The sequence below is a fragment of the Lactuca serriola genome, chromosome 2 (genome assembly GCF_051521515.1).
Source record: "Lactuca serriola cultivar US96UC23 chromosome 2, Lser_US96UC23_V15, whole genome shotgun sequence".
Taxonomy (NCBI): domain Eukaryota; kingdom Viridiplantae; phylum Streptophyta; class Magnoliopsida; order Asterales; family Asteraceae; genus Lactuca; species Lactuca serriola.
The window spans coordinates 218515160-218541281 of NC_136409.1; the positions used below are offsets into that span (position 1 = coordinate 218515160).

At 38.3% G+C, this 26122-nt stretch overlaps 1 protein-coding gene across 1 annotated transcript; it reads left to right on the forward strand.

Annotated features, from left to right (window-relative positions):
* The first annotated feature begins 416 nt into the window (after nucleotides 1-416).
* LOC145088566 (large ribosomal subunit protein uL10z-like) lies at nucleotides 417-2208 on the forward strand. Its single transcript, XM_079026937.1, has 5 exons — nucleotides 417-858; nucleotides 1030-1098; nucleotides 1235-1333; nucleotides 1415-1807; nucleotides 1891-2208. The coding sequence occupies exons 1-5, from the start codon at nucleotides 601-603 to the stop codon at nucleotides 2035-2037; spliced, it is 966 nt and encodes a 321-aa protein (XP_078883063.1). The 5' UTR covers nucleotides 417-600; the 3' UTR covers nucleotides 2038-2208.
* Nucleotides 2209-26122: the final 23914 nt, after the last annotated feature.

Here is a 26122-nt window from a genome sequence, read left to right on the forward strand (position 1 = left end):
AATGAGTTACAATCACCCAAAGTCGGGATATCAATATGAAAATTTTCAAAGTTCAATCCATTAAGTAGCAAGTAATTGCAAAAAAAATCTGATTTTTCCGGTTCTAAACCCACTTTATTCGGTTCTAACCTATTCACTTTGATGTTTCCAGGTTTTCCGGTTCTAGACTCATTTTACCTGGTACCATACCTAGAACCGAACCGGAACCGGTTTCTATACACCGGCCTAGTTTCCTGTTCTACAAAATCCCGTTAACCGGTTCCGGGTTTTCTGAGTCCGGGTCCATCCGAGCATCCCTACCCGTCAACCAAACCTGCAAAACAAAAATATAAAGATCCATTCGAGTTGCTCTTATGCATAAGCCCAGGCCCATTTTAATTAGGTTTTTACACTTTTACAGATCGTTTTAACCAGAGGCTGTTTCTTTAGAAGAGCATATTCTCCACCACACCGCCTGAGAACTCAATAGAGAGGTTAAAGCGACGGAATTTCATCCGTCCGCCTTGGCATAGCTCGTGCTTTGTCTTGGCCCTCCGTTTCACAAACCATCACCTTCTCCGATCGTATATATATACACACGGTTCAGCAATATATAGCAACATGGTTGGAAAGGCTTCAAAGGCTGAGAAGAAGATCTCTTATGATGCTAAGCTCTGTCAACTTCTCGATGAGTATACTCAAGTTCTTGTGGTTGCGGCTGATAATGTTGGGTCTAATCAACTCCAGTCAATCCGTCATGGTCTCAGGGGTGATTCTGTTATCCTCATGGGGAAAAATACTATGATGAAGCGATCCATCAGGATTCATGCCGAGAAGACCGGAAACAAGGCTTTTCTCAATCTCGTCACGCTTCTTATTGTACGTAAACCTCTACTTTAATCTTTCTCAATCTATTTTAACATTTATCATATGTTAGTTCATATGCTTCACAGAGCATGTTCGTTATTTAGATAGCGAAATTAACTGTTTCTGTTCGGAATTTTGTATTATTATTCGCCATATGATTATTTTAAATTTTGAACATTGAAGGGGAATGTTGGGTTGATTTTCACCAAGGGTGATCTGAAGGAAGTCAGCGAGGAAGTTGCTAAGTACAAGGTGAGATTCTTATGAATTCTGTATCTTAAGCAATCTAAGAAATTTATCTTCAAAAATGGCTGAATACAATTATGCTTAATGTTAAAAAATACACAAAATTGATTTTGTATTAAATCAAATGTTGTTGATTCTTCAGGTCGGAGCTCCTGCACGTGTGGGCTTAGTGGCACCGGTGGATGTGGTTGTTCCTCCAGGCAACACCGGTCTAGACCCTTCTCAGACCTCTTTCTTCCAGGCTAGTAAACTTCTCTTTTCACATCAAACATTTTGTTTACCATTACAGTTGTTTAGACTTTTAATATCGATCATGCTTCAGGTCCTCAACATACCCACCAAGATTAACAAGGGTACAGTTGAAATCATCACCCCAGTTGAGCTCATAAAAAAGGGTGATAAAGTGGGCTCTTCTGAAGCAGCTCTGTTAGCAAAACTCGGCATCAGACCATTCTCTTATGGTCTCGTTGTTCTATCTGTTTATGAAAACGGTGCAGTTTTCAGCCCAGAGGTTCTTGATCTGACAGAAGATGATCTTGTTGAAAAGTTTGCCATGGGAGTATCCATGGTTACTTCTTTAGCATTAGCTATACATTATCCAACCATAGCTGCTGCTCCTCACATGCTCATCAATGGCTACAAGAATGCTCTGGCAGTTGCTGTGGAGACCAGTTACTCTTTTCCTTTGGCAGACAAAGTTAAGGAGTACCTTGAGGTATGTAAATGAAGAAGTATATGTTTCTATTTAACGACTTTAAAAATATTTCTTTTATTAACTTGTTAAGTTGATGTTTGTAGGATCCAAGCAAGTTTGTGGTTGCTGCACCAGTTGCTGTTACAGGTGGATCTGGACCGGGTGTTGCTGAAGATGTTGCAGTTGAAGAGAAGAAGGATGAGGCTGCAGAAGAATCTGATGATGATATGGGGTTTGGCTTGTTCGATTAAGTTGCGGGTTTTGTTATCTAGTGTTTTGGATTTTGTTTCTTTAGTTTATTAAGATTTTTGTGTTTGGTTTATATGTGCGCTAATCGTTCTTTTGCGTTACTGATTTTAGAATATTCTACAATCATCTGTTTATAGCTATCAATTTTAGAATATGTGGCATAGCTTTCTTCATATATGTGTTTGTGATGTCTAGATCCTAGTTATGTTCATAATGCCTGGATAATGGAAACATTACAACTAAGCACATAGTATTTTGCATAGCTTTCTTCATTAATGTATAAAACCATTCAAAAAAATACAAATTCAGAAACCGAAAGTTTATAAAGTTAAAATGAAAGTTTATAAAGTTAAAATGTAGTTTTGCATAGCTCCTTTTACTGCAGGAGACGGCGAGGAATTCATTTTATTATTTCTTATACTAAATTAAAAGGTCGTGTAGCTTATTTTACTATGTTTGAAATTTCTACAATACTATCTTGAAATTATTACATGTTTTTACGACATTTCCAAGTAAAATATTCTATTTTTTACAAATACATTAACTAACTTTATTATTAGAATAAAATATTATACATCCTTTTTTGAAACGGCAGAAGGTAGGGCAGGAAAAAGAAAATAGAGAAAATTACAAAATGTTGAAACGACAAATACACCAAGTAACTCAATTACAATTTTCAAATTGAAGTAGAAATACAAGAATTATTAAAAATCTTGTCATTATGGGCCCACCAAACACCCCATAGATAACCATAGATTATAGCTAAAATAATCATTTTTTTTTGGGACAATTACTCCAATGAGCTACAAATTTGATCAAATCAACAACCATGATAATCATGTTGAATATTAGTAAGGTAAGTATAAAGAAATTAAATAGATTTAAATTCACATTAAATATATGCAAATTAAATTATGCAAAAGGAGGTCATCAAGACTTGGAGAATAAAAATTGTAAATCTACTTTGCATGGTTGAATTTTATGTAAGGTGCCATCAACATATCAATACTCACATTAAACCAAAAGACTTTTAGCCCTACAATAAATTTTTTTAAGGTGAATATTCAAGTCTCATTTGAGACATATCACATATGTGAAGCTAAGAGTAGTTTACTAGTAGATTGTTCCAAAAAATTGTAGGAAAAACAGTTTCACACAAAAAAAATATCTAGTCTTGTTAGGTGGGATTGTAAAGCGTTTTATTAATATAGCTCACGAAAAACAAAATATAACTGCGAAAATATTTTTGCAAGGTTGTTGGTTATCTTCTTAAAGTATAAAAAATTATGGTTGTGTAGTAAGGCCATCCACAATGGGAGTTGTATAAAGGTTTAATAGATTAAATGTGAATATAATATAGAGGAGAGAGAGTGTAGAGTTTAATGGCCATTGAATGGTGCAATAGAATTATAATGAAAATTAATGAATTTTTTAATAATTAAATTGAATGTGTATGTTCTCTTTCCTATGTGGCAATCCATACAATTCTTCATGAGTTTAATGGATTGGAGATGACCTAATATGAAAGCTCCTGCTTCCTAATATGGTCATTTTTATGAAATAACTCATACATATATTAACAAAAAACCGGTTTTAAAGAAAACAAGCAAAAATAATAATAATAATAATAATAATAATAATAATAATAATAATAATAATAATAAAATCATAAATTTAAGGTAACTATTTATCGTACTTAATTTCTTGATTGATCACACATATTTTGGAGCAAACAACTATGAGAGAATCTCGTTGTTGTCAACTTCCAGATAGACGATATGTAACTATCTATATTCTATCGTACTTAATATCTGAATTGAACTATTAATTATATAAAATATATTTATTATTTTAAGTTTGTCCCCTAAAAAGAATTCTAGGTCTGTCCTATATTATAAATGATTTTTAACATGTTTTCTTAATTTGTTGCTAGATTAAGCTATTTGATCATTTATCAATAAGATATAATAAATTAACTTATTTTCTTATAAAACGAATTATAATTCCCACTTGTATGATGTATATCTAAATATGATTGGAATTAAAAATACATTGTCCGATACTCCCAAATCCCAATCGATGTTCAATACTTCATTGGATGGATCAGTTTGGATTGGACTAATCTGATTTGAGCCCATGTGGTCGTTCAAAGTGCACTTTCAAAGGATCATATTCATATCAATTGGTAATAGAATATTTAATTTGAGATTGAGAACACTGAACCAGTCGTTATTTCTTGCAAGTTATTCACCATAATCATAAATCCACACACTTCTTTGGAATCTAAATACACAAATTCATTAGTGACTTTACATAAATAGATGATATAAGGTCAAGTCTCCTTCACTTCATGCGACATATGCAATCAAGCAGCAACCGAATAAAAAAAGGGACCCACATAACAAGTTTTGTGTACGTAAATTATCTGGTTTTCTTTGTTGTTCCACTTCTAGTTATCTTGTGGAGAGGGGTGTTTTATTTTTTTGGACTTGTAAAAGATGATGATGATGTTGATGAAGTTCATGTTCATGTTTGTATGAAATACCATCAAAATAATTCGACTTTATCTTTTGCATTGGTCAAAGGTGCATCCTTAAGGAGAATACTAAATTTAAAGAGCTCTTATCCTTCAACAATTAGACTTATATCATTTACATGACCAAATAATTGGGGCTTGATTGGTGGCTTTTAGACCTTAGGTTTCTCGCCTTAATAATAGTGTATTACAATCGTAGTAGGCGTGTATATAAAACCAAAAAGTCAATAAATAAAATAATTCAAAAAATTAGAACATAAAATTTTGGTCGTTGTAAAAACCGGCGATTTGCCTTTTCTTTTCTTTTTCTTTTGTTAAAGAAAACCAAAATTTGAGGCTGGGATTGATTTTCAAAAAGAAAAATAGAAATCTAACATATATATATTTTAGCACCACCATTTTTGTAGCATATATAATTAAGACCTTATTTGATGAATTCTTTAAAGTGTTGTTCTATTACAACCCGATCAACTGTTATAACTTTTAGGACACGTTCGACACAAGGTTTTTAGAGCCTTGTAACTTTTATTTTCGAACTACAAATTTTATTATAAAACTTTAGAAAGAGTTAACGAAAACAAACCAAACATCATGAGTTCAAAAAACACATCAAAGAACTAGCATAGTATTGGAGAGCCAACCTACATAACTAATTTCCTTCCTCCCTGTTCTATTCGCAACCCATAAAAACGGTTGATTTTCTAACGTTCAGTTAAACAAAAGCTCCAAATTTAAAAGCTATTTCAAGTAGCGTTCAACTTAACGTTATTTTATAATTTTTCAAAACTGACTTAATTACCTTTTAAAAAAAAAATCAATCGTGTGTTTTTAAATAAGTCTTTTTATGTAATTTTACATGCTTTAAAAAATTTCAGTTATTTTTGTCAAACACTCATATACAAATAAAATCTCCATAACACCAACTATAAGTTTCCAACTAATTTTGTTAAACACGTCATTTGAAATTTTTTTTTTGTTATCGTATATTGCAAGATTCAAAACTATCATCTTCATGTTTTAATTGGGATTTTTATTTTAATATGCATGTATCGATCTATATTTTTATCGTTTCTTGCAATAAAAAATAGAATAAAATAAATAAACAACAATGTTTTTTGTGCTAGAAGTTGATTTTGTCGGTGTTAGAAAAGCTCCACCGAAACAAACCGTCCTCACTCCTTGACTTGACATCAATATAAAAGAATACGACATTTTAACAATCTTATACCCTGTGGACTAATAGAAATCCAAAAATTTAGTTTAGAATTTAATTGTGTTTGAAAATTGTGGTATGGCTATCAATTATTTATTGTATTTCATTGTTTGTGACTTGTGAGTAATAAATACATGATTGAATGAACCTAGATGATAGGTGGTTGGGATTATTAATCGTATGGCCAATTATTTTACGCACGAGGTGTTGCTATGCCTAATTATAAAGTGATGGATTGAAGCTCCTCATCGTTCATGCTCATCAATCTTATTGCATTTGGTACCTTTCAACTTAACCAAACCCAAATTGGAATTTAGTTATTGTAGATTTATGTTTCATTGATAACCATATCTATTAGTTTGCTTATTTACATATCAATCTAAAGTCAAATCATGTTATATTAACAACTTATAAACCTTTATATTTTAAAACATATTCCTAATAAATATAAACCTCTAAAGGTTTAAAGATGTGTCCCACATGGCCACATGCTTATTTTTTTTATATCAATATACAATTATCAAATAAATATTTAATAAACAAACTAAATGTTATGATCATTTTGTTTTGGACTTTGACAAAACAATGTCAATATTGATTTTTTAATAGACAACAAATTGATATTTTAATATTCTTTTGTCAAAGCATATCTAATATTGATCTCATTTTAAATGTATTGATTGTCTTGTTTTAGTGATTTAATTTTTTAAAATTATTTTTCAATTGTTTTTATGTATTTTAAAGAAATAAAAAGTGGAGATGGTAATAAGTGTAAATATAATATAAGAAGAGGGGAGTCAAATGAAACTTGAAAGTTGATGGTGGGCCCTTTTGTTGTTTGTGATTTGTGAACGGTTCATGCAATGGACTTCCATGCCTTGATGCCATGATGGCATGAGGCACTCCCCAAGTCCCCACTATGGTACCGAATTTAACATGGACAATGTGTATAGTTTTAAACTTTTATCATGAAGAGTGATCTATCTTAAAAGAAAACATTATGATTCTTTTTATTTGAATGTATGGTTTTAAGCCTTTATCATGAGGAGTTTAAACAGTAGATTTAGAGCCGGTCTAAATATATATTATTCACCATACCATCAAGATCAATTTTATAATGCTATCAAGATCAATTTTATTGTCGATTGGTGAAAGCTTGAAAGAGGCGCTAATTCCCAGTAACATCCATTTCCGTTTTCACTTCCCATACACATGAATCCAATTAGTTTCTAATTTTTAGATCGATTAGAGGTTGGGCTAATTTGGGACTCTAGGAAATATATATATATATAGTTAGGTTCAAATGTTTTCACTATCTATTGTGTGCCCGTATGATTAATTATAGACCAATCATTTTAGTTATTTTAAAAAAGTAATTAATGCATATTAAATGCTGAAGATCTAATTAATACCTATTATATCTTCAACATGTAATATGCATTAATTACTTTCTTAAAATAACTAAAATGATTGGTCCATAATCAATCATACATGCACACAATAGATAGTGAAAACAAAATAACCTAACAATTAACTACAAAATTTTTCAAGGATTTCATGCATGTATAATTATATCGTTCTAAAACAAAAGGTTTATAACAAATATATCTGATAGCCAATATGTTTGATCGGTAGTATTATACAAACTCAACAGGCATAATACAAAATTTTGACATGTAGTATCACCCAAAAAATAACATTTAAAAAAATATATATTCAATTCAATATTTAATGTAAAAAAATAAAAAATCAAAAAAGGTTTTCAATAACAATAATAAAATTTGAATTCTTTATACAACTGGATTATTCTTCTACGTGTCATTTTGTTACATTTTACATGTCCCATTTAGCTTATAAGTTTTAGTTTTAGTATTTTTTTGTAAAGCTTAATTAGTTATTTTTCATCAAAGATCATTTTGTATCCATTGCTGACTGTTATCATTTTAAACATTAGTTATCTTTTCAACTAATCTATTAAACATAAGGTTAAATTCGATCAATTCTTCCTTCCTACAAGGCTATAACCTTGTCCTCATCCAGTCATCCTATCGACCATGATACCCATCTCACTCCCTTGATTAAAGTTTAATTCCAAATTTAAATATTTTATAATTTTAATAATTTAAAAAACTTGAAGTGTATTATCTAATGAATAAAAGTTTTTCATATTTAAATCAAACGCTTTACCTTTCTATTAAATTACATGTTAATTTTTGTAGAAAAGGAAAAATCGATATAAAGTTTGAGAATTTGGATGATTTGACATGCGGATAACCTTAGCATGAATAGAAAAGTCAAACTTATAAAATGAGATATAATAAAGACGCAACATGCCATCCACAAACATGCTTCCTCCTATTCCAAAAACCTCCCCCTTATCCAACAACTATCATATCAGATAGACAACTATTTCGTCTTTAATTTTAGTTCATAATTTCATTTTCCAACAATTTCGTCTTTGAAAATGATACTCGTTCTGGTTTTGGTCTCCAGTCCCTTTAAAATTACATTTTTATCATTTCTAAATTTTTTTAATCTTATTATTCAACTTATTTTAGTTAAAAAGAAAAAAATTATGTTGAACGTGTTATTAAGTTATAAACAATAAATAAATTTTCTTCATACTTTAAAAACATTTCAAAGGTTATTATGTTATCTTATATTTATATTTGGATAATATATTTATAACTTTACCTGTTAAACTGAAAAAGATATTCTTGTTATAAATTGTATGGGTCTTAATGGTAAGCTTTTGTCGTAGTCTCTTATATTGAATAATTAAATTAATTAAAAAATACATGGGTTTGGTTTTTGGTTGGAAAGATAAGTGGATAACATAACATAATCTTCAACAATTTGAGCTGAACGTACAAGCCAAATTACCGTTGGGACGTTCAACTGTTCAACCACTACGTGGCAACGTGCCATCTTGCTGACCTGGCACCGCCCAGCCAATCAGGTTCGTACAAGTGCTCAGAGCGCGTGGAGGTCACGTGACCACCATGAGACGTGTCGAAAGACAGATATATAGGCTTGGTTTTTGAAACAAGTCACGTGAGGGGGCCGCGTGATTAGCTGTGGTAAAGTGTATGCCTAACTGGACAAGCGTAGTGGATTTATCCAACCACCTAGTGACACGTTGTCCAATGAGAATCGATGGCGGTAAATAAAGGGTAGCAGTGAAGAATGCGTGGGATTGAATCGCACTCCGGTTTAAGATGTTCATTTTAATATTGAAGGTATATTTTAATATCACATTTAACATAGAACATTTAACATTGAAGGTATATGATCTAAATCATAATATAGGACATTTAAGATGTCCATTTTAATATTGAAGGTATATATAAAAAAACTAAAGTTATAAATATCTCAACGGCTACTAATTATTTAGAAATTCTAACAGGAAAATATTATATTTTATAGATGAATAGATGAATATATTAGACTTATAAAGTTATGTTAATTTATAGCTCTTAATAATATCAATCGTGTTTAAAAAGTAACTAAGATTGGTTTTTTATTTTAAGGACATTGTGTGATTTGAAGTGAGACATGTAGGGTCGAGGAAAATATTCAGGGTGTACCGAATATTCTGTAACATGATGATTACAATGAAATAATAATGATTATGAGTAATAAAAAAATTAGTTACATTTTTCAAATGAAATTAGGATATTACGAGTAAACTAAAGTGTGACTACAGTAATACTGTTTGATTTCCAAATATTCAAATTGTTTCTTACTCTAAAAATCAATCAGATATTATATTGTGTACGAAAAGAATTTTTTTTAACTTACAATATAAACATATATTAAATTAAACACATTTTGAAACAAGAAAAATCAACAAGGATGGAATTTTTGACAAATATGGTTGAAGTTTGAATAGAAGCACTTCAAAAGAAAATGAAAAATCTATACTAAAAGACTTGACTTGCTCAAACTTAACGACTTAGTCAACCCAAAGAACAACGTTGCTTAATACGGAGCATATTTTTGTTACAAAGATTCAGAAGTTAACATACACACCCATGAATTAATTAGTTTCTCAAATATGTAAGTGAGAGTTTAAAGTCATGATATGACCACAACGATGTGCGGGTCATTTCCCTTTGATTATAAGAATTCACATAAATAACAACTAAAATTTCGACGTAATAACAAATATTACCATCAAAATAATATATAATCGACATAAGCGAGTCACATATTACAACAAGATTCAAAGGTTGTAAAAAAATATAGTAAATTAAATAAAAAAAATTAACCAAACTATCTATAACAAACAAAAATATAGTTTATCTTATGTGTATACTAATTATGCAAAACATCTATAGAATTGACCACATTTTTATATACAAAGTCCTTATCCTCAAAGCTGTGTACAAAAGGTATACCGAAAAGGCAAAAATAATACATGGAGAAGTCTCTATGCGTCCAAATCAAGACACCTAGACGGCTAGACCTTGCTCTTGCATATGTCACTGTGGAGTCTGGACCTTCGGCCTTCGCTAACACCTAGAATGTTTATCACAAAAGTTAGTTTACAATAGCACAAAATAAATGATATAAGGCTAGGCGGTATGGAATGTGTTTTTTAGCGTAAGGTATGACATGCAATGTTTTAAAAATATATTTGAACCGGCCGGTCGAACCAGGAACCGGAGGAGGGAGCAGTTCAACTATCACCGGTTTTACATTGATTTTTGAACCGAATTGAACCGGTCGGTTTAAAAAAAAACGATTGAACATGTTAAACCGAATAAAAACATATGAAAAAGAACAATTTACGTAATAAACTTTGGTAATTATTTTTTTCATATCTATTTGTTTTCTTTAAATAAAAGCACATGGTAAAACACTAAAACACTAAAACTTATGGTTATGTGTTATTTTTGTAACACCCAGAATCCGAAAGACCAAGAAAGGAAAGAAAAGCCCTTAGTCAAAGCAGTCAACTCGTCGAGTTCAAGGAAGAACTCGACGAGTCGGAACGGGCTCCGTGTGGAAAAGTAAGTGACCAACTCGACGAGTCGGCGAGTGGACTCGGCGAGTCTGGTCTGGGTTGGGAAACCCTAATTCCGGGACATGGTACCCTATTTAAGCGTCTTATTCTCTTCCCTAGGGTTCATTTACAACCTCTCTCGTCCAGAACCCAAAACCCTAGCCACCCAACTCCATTGTTGAGCTAGTTCTTTCCTTGAGAGTTGGAGAAGGAAGAAGGACCTTGGTGGTGCAAGAAGAAGTTATAGATCTAGAGTTGGGGTAGCATTTCAGACCATTTAGAGGTAAAAAGCTTATACCTTGACTGTTAATCATCTAGATCCCCTTTCTAGCATAGATTTGGTCACATTTGGACCATTTCCAAGGTCAATCCGAGTATTAAGCCTTTGAGGATGGATTGGACACAGATCTGGACACTCTTGAGCTTTAGAAGCTCAAAGTTGCCGGCTTTATCCAACTAAGATCCCATTTCATGACCCATACCTTCTTTCTAGCTTGGATTAAGTGTTTTGGCTTCATAACACCTTGCATGCACGTAAAGTTAGCAACTTTACATGCAATGCTAGCATAAGGAGTCCAGATCTATGATTTGGAGGTGTTGGGATGGACTGAAATCGACAGAGTAGAGATGTCACAAGGAGGACTCGGCGAGTCGGTTCATGGACTCGGCGAGTCGGGTTGCAAACCCAAATCCTTATGTTTATAAGTCGGATCAGTGAGTGGGATTAAGGAGGATTCAGTCAGTCAGGACCCATAATGGTGATGAAGATCATAACACTCGACAAGTTCAATGAGGAACTCGGCGAGTCCAAGACAATCTTCTTAGTTTTAAAGATGGACTCGACAAGTTGTTCATACAACTCGGCGAGTCAAAGCCTAGACTTTCATGCGATGATGATGAAGTCGACGAGTTCGAAGATGAACTCGGCGAGTCGGTTGAAGATGGTCCCAAAGTGTTAGTTGAGGGAGAACCCGTCGAGTTATTGCCAGAGTCGACGAGTGGAATCGGGGTTGTTTGGAGATAGAGGGGCATGGACTCGGCGAGTTGGTAGAACAACTCGACGAGTCAGGTCAACTGGAAAGTTGACTTTGACCAGAACCTTGACCAGAGTTGACTTAGTTGACCTCTGGAGGACAGTTTAGGCTAACTTCTATTATTTGGTATTGATAGCTCGTAGAGCTAGGAGAGCAGCACTTCAGAGAATAGTCGATCAGCAACCAGAAGATTATCAGCAGAGTTCAGCAGTACAGGTGAATTTTCCTTCTAGTAGGAACGGGTCTACGACCACAATGCCGGCCCGTTTAGATACCAGTAGTTCCAGACTTTGGTCCGATGCAGTAGTTCAGTATGCTTGATGTCTTTGTGATTCTGGCATGTTTATGTGTTAGTTAGTTCGAATATCGGTCTGATGTTGTATGCAGGATATATGCTTATGTTATATGCTATGATCATGTTATGTTATGTTCAGTTAGTCCGGACTTCAATCCGATGCATGGGGAAAGGCCCCAGTTAGTCTGGACTTCGGTCCGATGCAGGGGGCAAGGCCCCAGTTAGTCTGGACCTCGGTCCGATGAGTGGGCAAGGCCCAAGTTAGTCCGGATTTCGGTCCGATGCAGGGGGCAAGGCTCCAGTTAGTCCGGACTTCGGTCTGATGCAGTGGGCAAGGCCCAATATGTGCTTTATATGTTATTGTATGGTATGTGGTAGCTTGGGGGAGTTCACTAAGCTTCGTGCTTACAGTTTCAGTGTTGGTTTCAGGTACTCAGTTTTCAAAAGAGGAGCTCGGGAAGATTGCAGTGCACACACCATTTGTTCAGCCTGGGCTGTGTATACTCTGATATACTTGATAGTTGTTATAATATTTTGAGATACATTGCTTATGATTTTTATATGAGGTTTATTGACTATGGTTTTTATTATTAAATTAAACAAAATTTTCAGACTGTGTTTTTGGGATGTTACAAGTTGATATCAGAGCCTTGGTTTGAGGGATTCATGCACGCTTTCGGGTATGTCTGAACTCAAACTAAGGATTGGTATAGAAGTTTTCAAAAAGAAAACCAATTTTTGTAAGAATGATTTTAAGGAAAGAAAAGTGTTTTAGAAAAAGTGAAAAGAAATTTTAAAAGAAAAGAACTTTGAAAATAGAAAAGGGTGTGGTGCATGCAATCAACCGAGCTCAAGTAAGTACTCCCAAATTACCCATACCAGTTTATGTTATGATTATCAGTTTCAGTTTCAGTAGGACAACATGCTAGAATAGGACTAAGGATCTAGGAGGATGCCTTATGTGCATGTTATATGTGTTCCGGGTTTATGAGAATTATATGTTAGTATTGAGTAGACAGTAGTAGGATAGCATGTTTAGGTTATGCCTGATAGTATGAGCTTAACATTGTATGCTAGTACAGTTTCTTGTTATGAGGATAGATTTGCCTTAGTAGTTTCCTGTGTCTGAATGCTGCTTGCTTTGTGCTTGGTGGGACTCTGAGTGATGGGATTTAGCCATTAGGTGAATACGTCATGTCACATGTGATTAGGTTTGAATAATCTCAGAGTGTTGGATTTGGTACTATTGCGCGGCTCTCATCTGAGTCTAACCGTTGTAGGGACGAGTCTTTTACTCGAAGGATTATCTGAGCCTCGTCACATGTGATGGTATTCAGGTGATGGCTAATTGGCATTACAAGGAGGCCTTTAGCAGCTGAGGACTGGTTTGGGTGGAGTCAGAGATTTTCCCTAGGGCAAGCCTAGGATGAGAGTAGCAGAGATCAGTAGCAGTAGAAGGGACTTGGTAGAGTCAAGGCAGTTCTTGAGGAAAGTATGGATAGATGTGGAAGGTAGTATGGGCACGTACTACTGAAAGCAGAGGATCCGTACTCGATTCAAGAGGGGCCAAGACAAAGCTAGGGAACTTGTAGTGTGTATGTGTAATCCCTCAGCAGTGAAGTGTATTTTGATAGTTATTGTGATATGCTTTCAGCATGGTGACGTTGCGTGAAAGGCCAGTAAGTGGATTAAGCGCCAGAGAGGGATCAGGCTCGGGTTCAGGGACCGATCAGCTCGAGGAGTGTATGAGAGAGTTTGTATCAGCTGAGATCACACACGGTATCTTAGACCAGACTCATGTGATCTTTGGCACGGTCAAGGAGGGTATACTATAGATTTTGGATGAGAGGCTTGAAGCCTTTCGCGCAGAGATGATGACTTTGATAGGAGTGAGTACGTTGACATTTCAAGAGTTTAGAGCTTGTGGAGCTCCAGGTTATCATGGGGGTAGGGACCCCATTGCTAGCTGCAGGTGATTGGCATATGTTGCCAACGCTTTCCGCACGAGCCAGTGTCCCGAGGGGGACAAGGTCAGACTCGCCTCCTGTCTTCTGAAGGGCAGAGCGCGGGATTGGTGGGAGTAGGTTGTTCATGCCTTAGGGGATGATGTCACATTGGACGCGATGTCATGGAGTGATTTCTCGGCAAGGTTCAGGGATGAGTTTGCACCAGTTATTGAGGTGCAGTAGTTGGCAAGAGAGTTCCAGGATCTTCAACAAATTACTGAGATGGTGGCAGAGATCACCGCCAAGTTCAGGAGAGGACTCTCGTGGTTCCGCAGTATGTGGCGGACGAGGAGATGAAGAAAGCTCGATATCATGAAATCCTGAGATATGACATCAGACAATTTGTGAGCAGGTCCAGCTGCAAAACGCTGGAGGTTATGATTGCTCAGGCCAGAGAGAGGGAGATTGATCTGGAGCAGATTAGGAAGAGGAAGCCAGATGAGGTTCAGGTAAACACGGGTTCGGGCAAAAGGCCCAAGGGGTCAGATTCAAGATCGAGGGATTATCAGAGCCGCAGCCGATGCAAAAAGTGTGGCAGGACGCACGAGGGTGCGTGTAGGAGTGGTAGTGGTGGTGATTCTAGCTGCTTCCAGTGCGGTCGGACTGGTCATTTTAGCAGAGATTGTAATGTTACCACCACTCAGGGGTCAGATCTGATATGTTTCCTTTGCAGTTAGTGGGGCCACAGGAAGGACCAGTGTCCGAGTTTGCTTCCGACAGTACAGATGATATCACATGTCCCTGCCACTTTGAGGATCATCGATGACCTTCAGGGCAGGGTAGAGGCGCCTGCGGTGGGAAGCAGGGCTTTTCAGTTGTCTGTAGTGGAGTCGAGAGCAGTACGCGAAGAACTACCCGACAATATTGGGCTAGCAGCTAAGTTTCAGGTCAGTTAGCGACTACTCAATCGATTAATGAGGTAGTCGGGGTAGCTCGGGAGAAGGAGATTGGTTTGGATGGGCAGCGCGGTAAAAGGAAGCAAGCACTTATTTCTGGACAATTGGGAAAAAGTGAGGAGTCATACTCAACTAACTTGGGTGTTGGAAGTCGGGAGGACCTTGAGGTTTGTGGTAAGTGTGGAGGAACTCATGGGTTTGCTTGTCACAAGTTTAGGTGTTTCAAGTGCGGGGAAAGGGGGGTATGTGTATCGGGATTGTAAGAAGGATCATATATGTTTTCATTGCCACCAGACTGGTCATTTCAAGTCTTGTTGTCCTGTTTTGGTGGTGGAGAGAGTCCAGGTTCAGGCGCCCATTGTCCTGCAGGAAGTCAAGATCGAGCCGCACTAGATCGCAGGTATGTCGTTTGAATTCTCCCTTTTGTAATAATTCTATTGTGAAGGTTCTACATCGGTAATGATAATGATACTTTGGAATTTTGTGGCTGCTTGTGATTGAGTGATATGCCATCTACATATCTTGGATTTTAGAATGATAGTTGGAGGACGTACCGTGTAGACCAGGTTACTTCGGATGCAGTAGCGGTAGCAAGTATGTGTAAGACTCGGTAGCATCTCACTACCTTCGGGAAGGTGTTGTTCGGGTATAGATTGGTTATATTCCATCACGAGGAGCACCTGAGGGAGGTGCTAGAAACTTTGAGGAGGGAGAGACTTTTTTGAAAAGTACTCCAAATGTAAGTTCTGGTTGTGCGAGGTGCAATTGCTTGGGTACCTTGTCAATCAGAAGGGTATTCTAGTCATTCCGGATAAGATAGAAGCCGTGATACAGTGGGAGTTTCCGAGGTCTCCAATTGGGATTCGGAGCTTCCTGGGTCTAGCAGGTTATTACCGGAGATGTATTCGGGTCGTTGGAAGTGGTGTGATCTTTTGGACTGGTTAGTATTGGCACACTAGCAATGGTAAGCGTGGTTTTCAGCAAATTGCGCATAGAATGATAAGAAGGATTGACAATCCTTCCAGTATTGTGTGTTGTAAGATGTTAGTTGAATCAAAGTGGGGGAGAATCATCCAAGGATTTAGAAGTAGGAGTAGTTTTGAAACTGGGATAAGTTTCCCATCCTTGTCAGAAAGGAAGACAGCCCAGGCAGCCATATGGTTTGAGGATAGTGTGAGATGGAAGTTTGGAAAAACTTGCCAGTAAGGAGATCGCGTTCCCATAATGTTTGCTAGCAAGCCTTAGGGAATCTGGTTGGGAATTCCAGTCAGGACATGGGTTTAGTCTTGAATGATAGGTCGTGTGTATACTCATCGTCGGATGTGTTCGGATCAGTAACCAACGAATGAGATAGTGTTAGAGTGTTGTAAGTCCGCGGGTGTAGTCGTAGCATTCTCTAGCAGCCAGATAGTGTTAGAGTGCTGTAAGTCTGCGGGTATAGCCGTAGCATTCACTAGCAGCCAGATAGTGTTAAAGTGTTGTAAGTCTGCGGGTGTAGTCGTAGCATTCACTAGCAGCCAGATAGTGTTAGAGTGTTGTAAGTCTGCGGGTGTAGACGTAGCATTCACTAGCAGCCAGATAGTGTTAGAGTGTTGTAAGTCTGCGAGTGTAGCCGTAGCATTCACTAGCAGCCAGATAGTGTTAGAGTGTTGTAAGTCTGCAGGTGTAGCCGTAACATTCACTAGCAGCCAGATAGTGTTAGAGTATTGTAAGTCTGCGGGTGTAGCTGTAGCATTCGCTAGCAGCCAGATAGTGTTAGAGTTTTGTAAGTCTGTGGGTGTAGCTGTAGCATTCACTAGCAGCCAGATAATGTTAGAGTGTTGTAAGTCTGCGGGTGTAACCGTAGCGTTTAATAGCATCCAGATAGTGTTAGAGTGTTGTAAGTCTGCGGGTGTAGCCATAGCATTCACTAGCAGTTAGGTAGTGCAAGAGTGTTGTGAGACTGCAGGCATAGCCGTAGAATACACTTGGCTGGTAGACAGTATGAGCGTGTTGTTACGACGCGGAAGGAACAATAGTACCCACCAGTTCGGGCGTAGCAGTAAGGATATGGAAATCCTCATATTGGATTTCGGAATTATCTGGATTGATTAGACCTAGTTGAGCCAGTGATAAGACTGTAGGAATGCCATTGCAGTTTTGAGATCAACGAAGCAATGGATAGCTTCAGGTTACTTGTTATATAAGGCTACAATTGGTCTTGTAGCAGTCACGTTTAGCCGTGGTTTGGTAACATCAGGATTCGACGCACAGACCCAATCGGTTAGATCAGGAGGTTGTTAGAGCCTCAGTGACATGATAACTAGTATCAACTAGTTCCAGAGAAGGATTTTGTTCAGAAGTCGTGTGAGGCGACTAAATAGGGAGTCCTTTGGCTCCGCAGCTGGGCTGGAACTCGATATTTTAGATGACTGACGAATGAATTGAGACAAGGAAGGTCTCGATAGATGTTGGAAAGCATCTATGTAGCAACATGGTGGTTTAGGCAGTTAAGTGTTTCAGGCAGTCCAGTCTTCAGGCAGTTCAGTGTTCAAGCAATTCGGTGTTTCTGGTAGTCAGTGTTCCAGGCAGTTCAATGTTTTCAGGCAGGTCAGTGTTTCAGACAGTTTTGGGTCTCCGGCATTAATGGTATTTGAGGATCTCATGTATGGTAAGCGTAATAGATTGCTAAGTAATGCTACGTCACCCCCGCGGGGTTCATCTATAATGATTTATTATGAGTGGTCTATCAGGGATTCAGACCATCTTGAGACAACAGATTTCAGACATAGTAGATGTGATCTTGTTGCAAGGAATTCGTTCATCTGCAGAATTTTGGGCCTTGCGAAGGATGTCCAATTGAGTAAATTGATTTCTAAGGACCGTTGGGGGAATTAGAGTGCACTTGAGGATTGTTATTTGCGAGGAATAGTTTTAGTCTGAATGACCGGAGGAAAGGTCAATGGAAGTGGCCAGCGAGAGTTAGATTTTTCCGGTTGGAGTGTTGAAAGCAGATTGCAGAACAGTTGGACATAGCGTACTTCGAGGACGAAGTCTAGTTTAACTGGGGGAGAGTTGTAACACCCAGAATCCGAAAGACCAAGAAATGAAAGACAAGCCCTGAGTCAAAGCAGTCAACTCGTCGAGTTCAAGGAAGAACTCGACGAGTCGGAGCGGGCTCCGTGTGGAAAAGTAAGTGACAGACTCGACGAGTCGGCGAGTGGACTCGGCGAGTCTGGTTTGGGTTGGGAAACCCTAATTTCGAGACGTGGTACCCTATTTAAGCGTATTATTCTCTTCCTTAGGGTTCATTTACAGCCTCTCTCGTCCAGAACCCGAAACCCTAGCCACCCAACTCCATTGTTGAGCTAGTTCTTGCCTTGAGAGTGAATTGAAGCTTGGAGAAGGAAGAAGGACCTTGGTGGTGCAAGAAGAAGCTATAGATCCAGAGTTGGGGTAGCATTTCAGACCATTTAGAGGTAAAAAGCTTATACCTTGACTGTTAATCATCTAGATCCCCTTTCTAGCATAGATTTGGTCACATTTGGACCATTTCCAAGGTCAATCCGAGTATTAAGCCTTTGAGGATGGATTGGACACACATCTGGACACTCTTGAGTTTAGAAGCTCAAAGTTGCTGGCTTTATCCAGCTAAGATCCCATTTCATGACCTATACCTTCTTTCTAGCTTGGATTAAGTGTTTTGGCTTCATAACACCTTGCATGCATGTAAAGTTAGCAACTTTACGTGCAATGCTAGCATAAGGAGTCCTGATCTATGAGTCGGAGGTGTTGGGATGGACTGAAATCGACAGAGTAGAGATGTCACAAGGTGGACTCGACGAGTCAGTTCATGGACTCGGCGAGTTGGGTTGCAAACCCAAATCCTTATGTTTATAAGTAGGATCAGTGAGTGGGGTTAAGGAGGATTCAGTCAGTCAGGACCCATAACGGTGATGAAGATCATAGCACTCGACGAGTTCAATGAGGAACTCGGCGAGTCCAAGGCAATCTTATTAGTTTTAAAGATGGACTCGACGAGTTGTTCATACAAATCGGCAAGTCAAAGCCTAGACTTTCATGCGATGATGATGAAGTCGACGAGTTCGAAGATGAACTCGGCGAGTCGGTTGAAGATGGTCCCAAAGTGTTAGTTGAGGGAGAACCCGTCGAGTTATTGCCAGACTCGACGAGTGGAATCGGGGTTGTTTGGAGATAGAGGGGCATGGACTCGGCGAGTTGGTAGAATAACTCGGCGACTCAGGTCAACTAGAAAGTTGACTTTGACCAGAACCTTGACTAGAGTTGACTTAGTTGACCTCTAGAGGACAATTTAGGCTAAGTTCTATTATTTGGTGGTGATAACTCGTAGATCTAGGAGAGCAGTGCTTCAGAGAATAGTTGATCAGCAACCAGAGGATTATCAGCAAAGTTCAACAGTATATGTGAGTTTTCCTTCCAGTAGGAACGGGTCTACGGCGACAATGCCGACCCGTTTAGATAGCAGTAGTTCCAGACTTTGGTCCAATGCAGTACTTCAGTATGCTTGATGTCTTTGTGATTCAGGCATGTTTATGTGTTAGTTAGTTTGGATCTCGGTCTGATGCAGTATGCAGTATATGTGCTTATGTTATATTCTATGATCATGTTATGCTATGTTCAGTTAGTGCGGACTTTGGTCCGATGCAGGGGGCAAGGCCCCAGTTAGTGCGGACTTCGGTCTGATGTAGGGGGCAAGGCCCCAGTTAGTCTGGACTTCGGTCCGATGCAGGGGCAAGGCCCCAGTTAGTCCGGACCTCAGTTCGATGAGTGAGCAAGGCCCAAGTTAGTCCGATTTCGGTCTGATGTAGGGGGCAAGGCCCCAGTTAGTCCGGACTTTGGTCCGATGCAGTGGGCAAGGCCCATTATTTGCTTTATATGTTATTGTATGGTATGTGGTAGCTTGGGGGAGCTGATTAAGCTTCGTGCTTACAGTTTCAGTTTTGGTTTCAGGTACTCAGTTTTCAAAATAGGAGCTCAGGAAGATTGCAGTGCACACACCATTTGTTCAGCCTGGGTGTTTATACTCTGATATACTTGACAGTTGTTATAGTATTTTGAGATACATTGCTTATGATTTTTATATGAGGTTTATTGACTATGGTTTTTATTATTAAATTAAACGAAAATTTCAAACTATGTTTTTGGGATGTTACAATTTTAATGTATTTTGGATTCATCTACAACTTAATTTTATGTGTATTTTACTATTTTTAATGTTTGAATTTGTAAACATCAAATTCATAGTTTGTATATATGTATGTATGTGTAGGAAAACAGGAAAAAACATGAAAACTATAGAAACCGGTTGACCTAGCGGTCGAACTGGTTAAACCGGGAACCGGTCACCATACCGGTTCAACTAAAAAACTAGTTTTTAAAACATTGATGACATGGCATGGTATATCACTTGCACTTTAGTTATCTGAGAAAACTAATTCAAATTTACGAAGACATGTGATAACTCTTCGGTTTTTTTCGTGACGCTTCATGACGACAATCTCTGGCGGGATCAAACGCAGGATCGATAGAGGCTTTTTTTTCCGGTTTCCATTTCGTATTCCTCTCTACTCTGCTAGCACAGTGATTACGTACGAGAAGGACGTCCCATAATCATTACGAGTGGAATACCGGTAACAAAAAGAAAAATGGGATCCCTTCCACCACAAATCAGAGGGATGTAGATAAGTTGTCTTTTACATTTTACATAACAAATTTCCCAAATGACATGACCCAAAAAGACCTGTGGAGACAATTCAAGGAGTATGCACAGGTTTTTGACATCTACATAGCAAGGAAATTATCCAAGGTAGGAAGGAAGTTCGCTTTTGTTTGGGTTTTGAATATCAAGGATGAAAAAGGTTGGAATTGAGGCTTGGAGGTATTTGGGTTGAGAATTTTCACTTGTTTGTATCTCTGGCCAGATTCAAGAGGGATCATCATGATAATTTAAAATATGTGGGCAACAATCACGCAAAGAAACAATAACAATCATAGTCAACTTACCTGAATGGGGCACAACACAGACATAACAAGTCATATGTGAATATCCATAAGGGAAACTATAGTGAGAAGAAAAAAGAACCAGGTAAGGAGACAAAATTGATCAACTTGACAACATGTGATTTTTTTTTAGCAATTGAGGATCATTAAAAAGTTGTACTGGGTAAATGGGTTTGGTTTTAGTTCTTGTCCTCTACATACTTTGTGAAATTTCAACAACATGAAGGGATCAAAACCTATTTTCTTGAGTTGGCCCTGGTGAATAAGTCTTTTGTAGCCAAAGAAAGGGCGGTTTGGTTGGAGATCTAGGGATTACCACTTTATGCTTGGTCTATCAATGTATATAAAAAGATTACAGGGTGATATGGTAAAGTGTTATTTGCTGATGAGGATCTTGATGAACAATTAGGTACTGGAAATGTAACATCCCAAAAATTCAACTATTTTAGAACTTTTCAAATTGTAACACCTCAAATTTCAAGACAAAATTTTCATTTTTAATTTACCAAATATTACTCATAAATTCAAGTCATCACATAAATTATAAGTTATTATTAGAACAATATCAGAGCATCCCAAAATCCACAAGATCTCATATGTTGGTGAATGTGTACAATCCTGCCTCCGCCTTCCCGGTATCTACATAAGTACCTAAAACACATATAAATCAACACTGTAAGCACGAAGCTTAGTTAGTTCCCCAAAATACCACATACACAAATAATAAGCCTTTCGTGGCTAAATCTCAATAAGGACCCTCCGGTCATGTGTCTTAGTGAAGACCCTCCGGTCCCACGTCTCGGTATGGACCCTCCGGTCATAGCTCAACATATGTACAAAATAATATAACAACATAAGTCATAAAGACAGAATGTATAATAACACATAAAGCAGATAAGACCCTCCGATCAATAACATAAATAAGACCCTCCGGTCAATAATACAAATAAGACCCTCCGGTCACGCATGCATTACCATACAGGTAAGTATAGTGAGAAGACTCACCTCGGATGATGAACAGAAGCTACAACTATTGCTGCTGCACACCGGCCCCTAACACTGAGCCAAATGCACAACTAAACTAAATTAGGATCTAAGACCAACCCCCACACATTAAGTCTAAAGAAGGCCTACAATTCCGGCCCATGAATAGCCCAAGCACATTGGGTCCACCAAGGCCCAATACCAAATGGTTTACCAAGGCCCAACACAGAAATCCCAATACAGAAAGCCCAAAACCAAGACTCCAACATTTAAGGCCCAAGACGAGATCTAGCCCAAAAGCCCACAACGAGATTCCGCGGGGCGTACCTCCCTGGTACGCTCAGCGTACACGCACTTCTGATCAGGGAACTAGACCAATACGCAGGGCGTACTGATATTTACATGGGGCGTACTGCTCTGGCACAAAAACTCCATTTTCGACTTAACCACTTCAGCCCAAAGCATCCAAACCTAAGGGAAGCTTCATTACAAGCCCCTAACTGATAAAGTTGGCGAATTTATCAGTTTTCATGTCTTAATGGGACCCAACTTCCAAAAATGACCATTAAGACTCTCCTTAATCACCTTAACACATCCATAGAGAGGTCTAGACGACCAAGTCCTCATTTTTATGAATCAAGACAACCCAATACACTTAAATGGACACAATATTTGCTTTGGAGTTCACCAAAATCACAAAGTTCTAATCTTGGGACATAAAACCCTAAAAATGGACCCAAAACAAGAACTATCACAACAAAGAGCAAGTTTCAAACTTGATACCTCTGGAAGATGCATCAACTAGAGTAGAACTCAGATCCAAACGATAGAAGCTCAATCTATCCTTCCTTTAAGGCTCATTCTTCACCAAAAGCTTCTTAAGAACATTAAAATGAGCCACAAACACTCACACAAGCTAGAGAAACGAGATTAGGGTTTGGGGAAGTTTTGAGGATGATAATGAAAGAGCCTAGAGCTCATAAGGTTGTTTAAATAGTGCCCAAACGCTAAAACTTAGGGTTTGGTATTCTACTCATTACGCTGGGCGTAGTCACCCCAGGTACTTGCCCTTCTCAATGCACACATGGGACTCCAATTGCAAACTTTATTACATTAAGGGCCTAAACTGCCAAATCTTTCAATTTGCCATAACTTCCTCATTTTAGGTCCATTTTCGACGAACCTTATATCCATGAAAAAGTGGCGAGAAGCCCTACACTTCTAACGACACACCTTTAGCCTTAAAACTTCCCGAAAAAACCCAAAATCTTTAAAAGATCGAGCCAGTGCCTTTACCGATACTCTTGGGCTCTAAAGCACAAACCAAACTCTTTAATCACACAACCTACATTATCTATATCCAAAAAGGACCCACACCTTTCTCCTTTAAAGCCTTAAAATCTTCTCATACCCGGATTACAGCCCACGAGCCTTGAATCACAGAACGATCCGAAACAGGATGCTACACAAAACAACCCTTTTGTCTAATAGAAGTGTTACAAAACCATTGTTTCAAAACATTATTTGATATCAGAGTCTCCCAAGATCCAATTAGATGTAAAACCAGGGATGTGTACGGTCACGCCTTCGCCTTGCCACGGTCCATTGAAGTACCTGAAACCATAAACCAAAACTGTAAGCACAAAGCTTTGTGAGTTTCCCCCAAAATACCAACACACAACAAATAACACATATACAATAACAACATAATATGGGTCCAATCAACCATCGGGTTGGAACACCCCATGCCCTCAACCATCGGGTAGGAATGCCAATATACTATGGATCCAATCAACCATCGGGTTAGAACCCTAGGCCCTCAACCACCGGGTTTGAACGCTAATAAACTATGGGTCTAATCATCCTCTGGAAGGAATACCCCAGGCCCTCAAGCATAGGGTTGGAATGCCAACATACTATGGGTGTAATCAACCATTGGGTTGGAATACCCTAGGCCCTCCACCATCGGGTTGGAATGCCAACATAGTATGGGTCCAATCAACCATCAAGTTGGAATACCCTAGGCCCCCAACCATCGGGTTGGAATGCCAACATACTATGGCTCCAATCAACCATCGGGCTGGAATACCCTAGGCCCTCAACCATCGGGTTAGAATGCCAACATATTATGATCCAATCAACCATCAGGTTGGAATACCCTAAGCCCTCAACCATCAAGATGGAATGACAACATACTATGGGTTCAATCAACCATTGGGTTGGAATACCCTAGGCCTTCAACCATCAGGTTGGAATGCCCCGACCTGTTGGCTTACGCACAAAGTAGTGAAGCCTCAGTTGTTGACCAAACATGTGCACATATAATAGATAAGCATACAAATAACCGGAGAGTAAACAGATAGATCTTACAGATCACTAAGCATATCATCGTCCTATCTACCAGGTTTCAGATATAATAGATCACAACATCACATAATCATACGACAAACCAGGATAACAACCCAAAGGGTCGACCTTGGTGCCTTCGATCCGTAAGTATAGTGAGGAAAACTCACCTCGCAAACTGAGCAGAAGTGATGAGACCCGAATTCGAATTTTAGTTCTCCAACCTGGAAGATTAGGGTTTCAATCCAGCCATCAACACGTTATGTTCCAAGAGGTAACACACCGTGTTGTCCAAAATGAAACCCGCTCCTCTTTTTATCTGGACACGCCGTGTTGGTGCCTCCAACACGCCTTGTTGAATCCTCAAAATGTGACTTATACCTAAAGGTGCTCCTCAAATCTTCGGGTGTTACAACTCTGCCCCACTTAAATTAGATTTCATCCTCGAAATCATTCCTTACTATCTCCTTTACCGAACTAAACGATCATGACTGGATTCCGTGAATCCCAAAAACAATTAGGGAAGTCACCCCGCTCTGATGACTTGTAACACCCATAAAATTCATGAAAATTTAAAACTTTTTCAAGCATTCAAAAACCATTATTTATTACAAATTGTTTCAAAATAGTTTCATATCAGAGTATCCCAGAAATCAAAATCATAAAATGCGAGGAGGTGCACGATCAAGCCTTCGCCTTCCCTGATCATCCGAAGTACCTAAAATAAAATCTAAAATTGTAAGCCCGAAGCTTAGTAAGTTCCCCCAAAATTCCAACGCCATACAAACCATAACCATATCATAACAAACATCATGCATATAGAGTCTACAGTATGACTAGACTGCCCTCACTGGGCCTTCAGTTAGTTTGGCCTACTTTCAGAACCTTCAACATGTTTGGTCCGCCCTAACGGGCCTTCATCATGTCTGGACCGTTCTCCGGGCCTTCGGCCTGACTGGTATGCCCCATTAGGCTTGCAGTATGTTGGTCTACAACACAAAGCAGGTCCGCCTCAACCCACCCCCAAGCATACAATCAACACATAGATAACAATGGCTAGCATGTATAAACAATCAAACCGATCTAACATATCACTAATCATAGCATCATCCTATATACCAGGATACCGGCCTAACATGTCACTAAACATAACATCATCCTATATACCAGGATACCGACCTATCAGGTCACTAAGCATATCATCATGCGATAACCAGGATAATATTCCAAAAGAAGGGTCGGCATTGGTGCCTTCGACCCCGTTGATATAGTAAGAAGAACTCACCTCACAATATCGAATAGAACTGAACTGAAAAAGATCAAACTCCCGAAACACGACTCCAAACTCAAACACCTACAACCACCATTGATCCAATTCCATAAATTCCCAAATTACCAAAATGCCCTCAGAAGTCAAACTTGGTCAACCCTTGGTCAAAGTCAAAGTCAACAGTCAACAGTCAAGGTCAACAGTCCATGTTGACCAAACTCATCGAGTATAGCTTACTGAGTCGTCGAGTTCCTTCAGAACTCAGAAACCTTGAAAACTCGAGTCAACTCGCCGAGTTTCCCAAACAACTCGTCGAGTCCATGCAGTGTCCAGATGATCGGGAAAACCCTAACCAACTTGCCGAGTCATCTCACCCACTCGTTGAGTTCACTTAAAATCCAGAAGGCGGGTAAACCCTTTCCAACTCATCGAGTTGGCTATGCAACTCGTCGAGTTCCTTCAACCCTTTTTCCATTCA

Coding starts and splice junctions, on each gene's coding strand:
- LOC145088566 (XM_079026937.1), top strand. CDS start 601: ATGGTTGGAAAGGCTTCAAAGGCTGAGAAGAAGATCTCTTATGATGCT. Junction 859..1,029: donor ATCTCGTCACGCTTCTTATT/GTACGTAAACCT, acceptor TGAACATTGAAG/GGGAATGTTGGGTTGATTTT. Junction 1,099..1,234: donor AGGAAGTTGCTAAGTACAAG/GTGAGATTCTTA, acceptor TTGATTCTTCAG/GTCGGAGCTCCTGCACGTGT.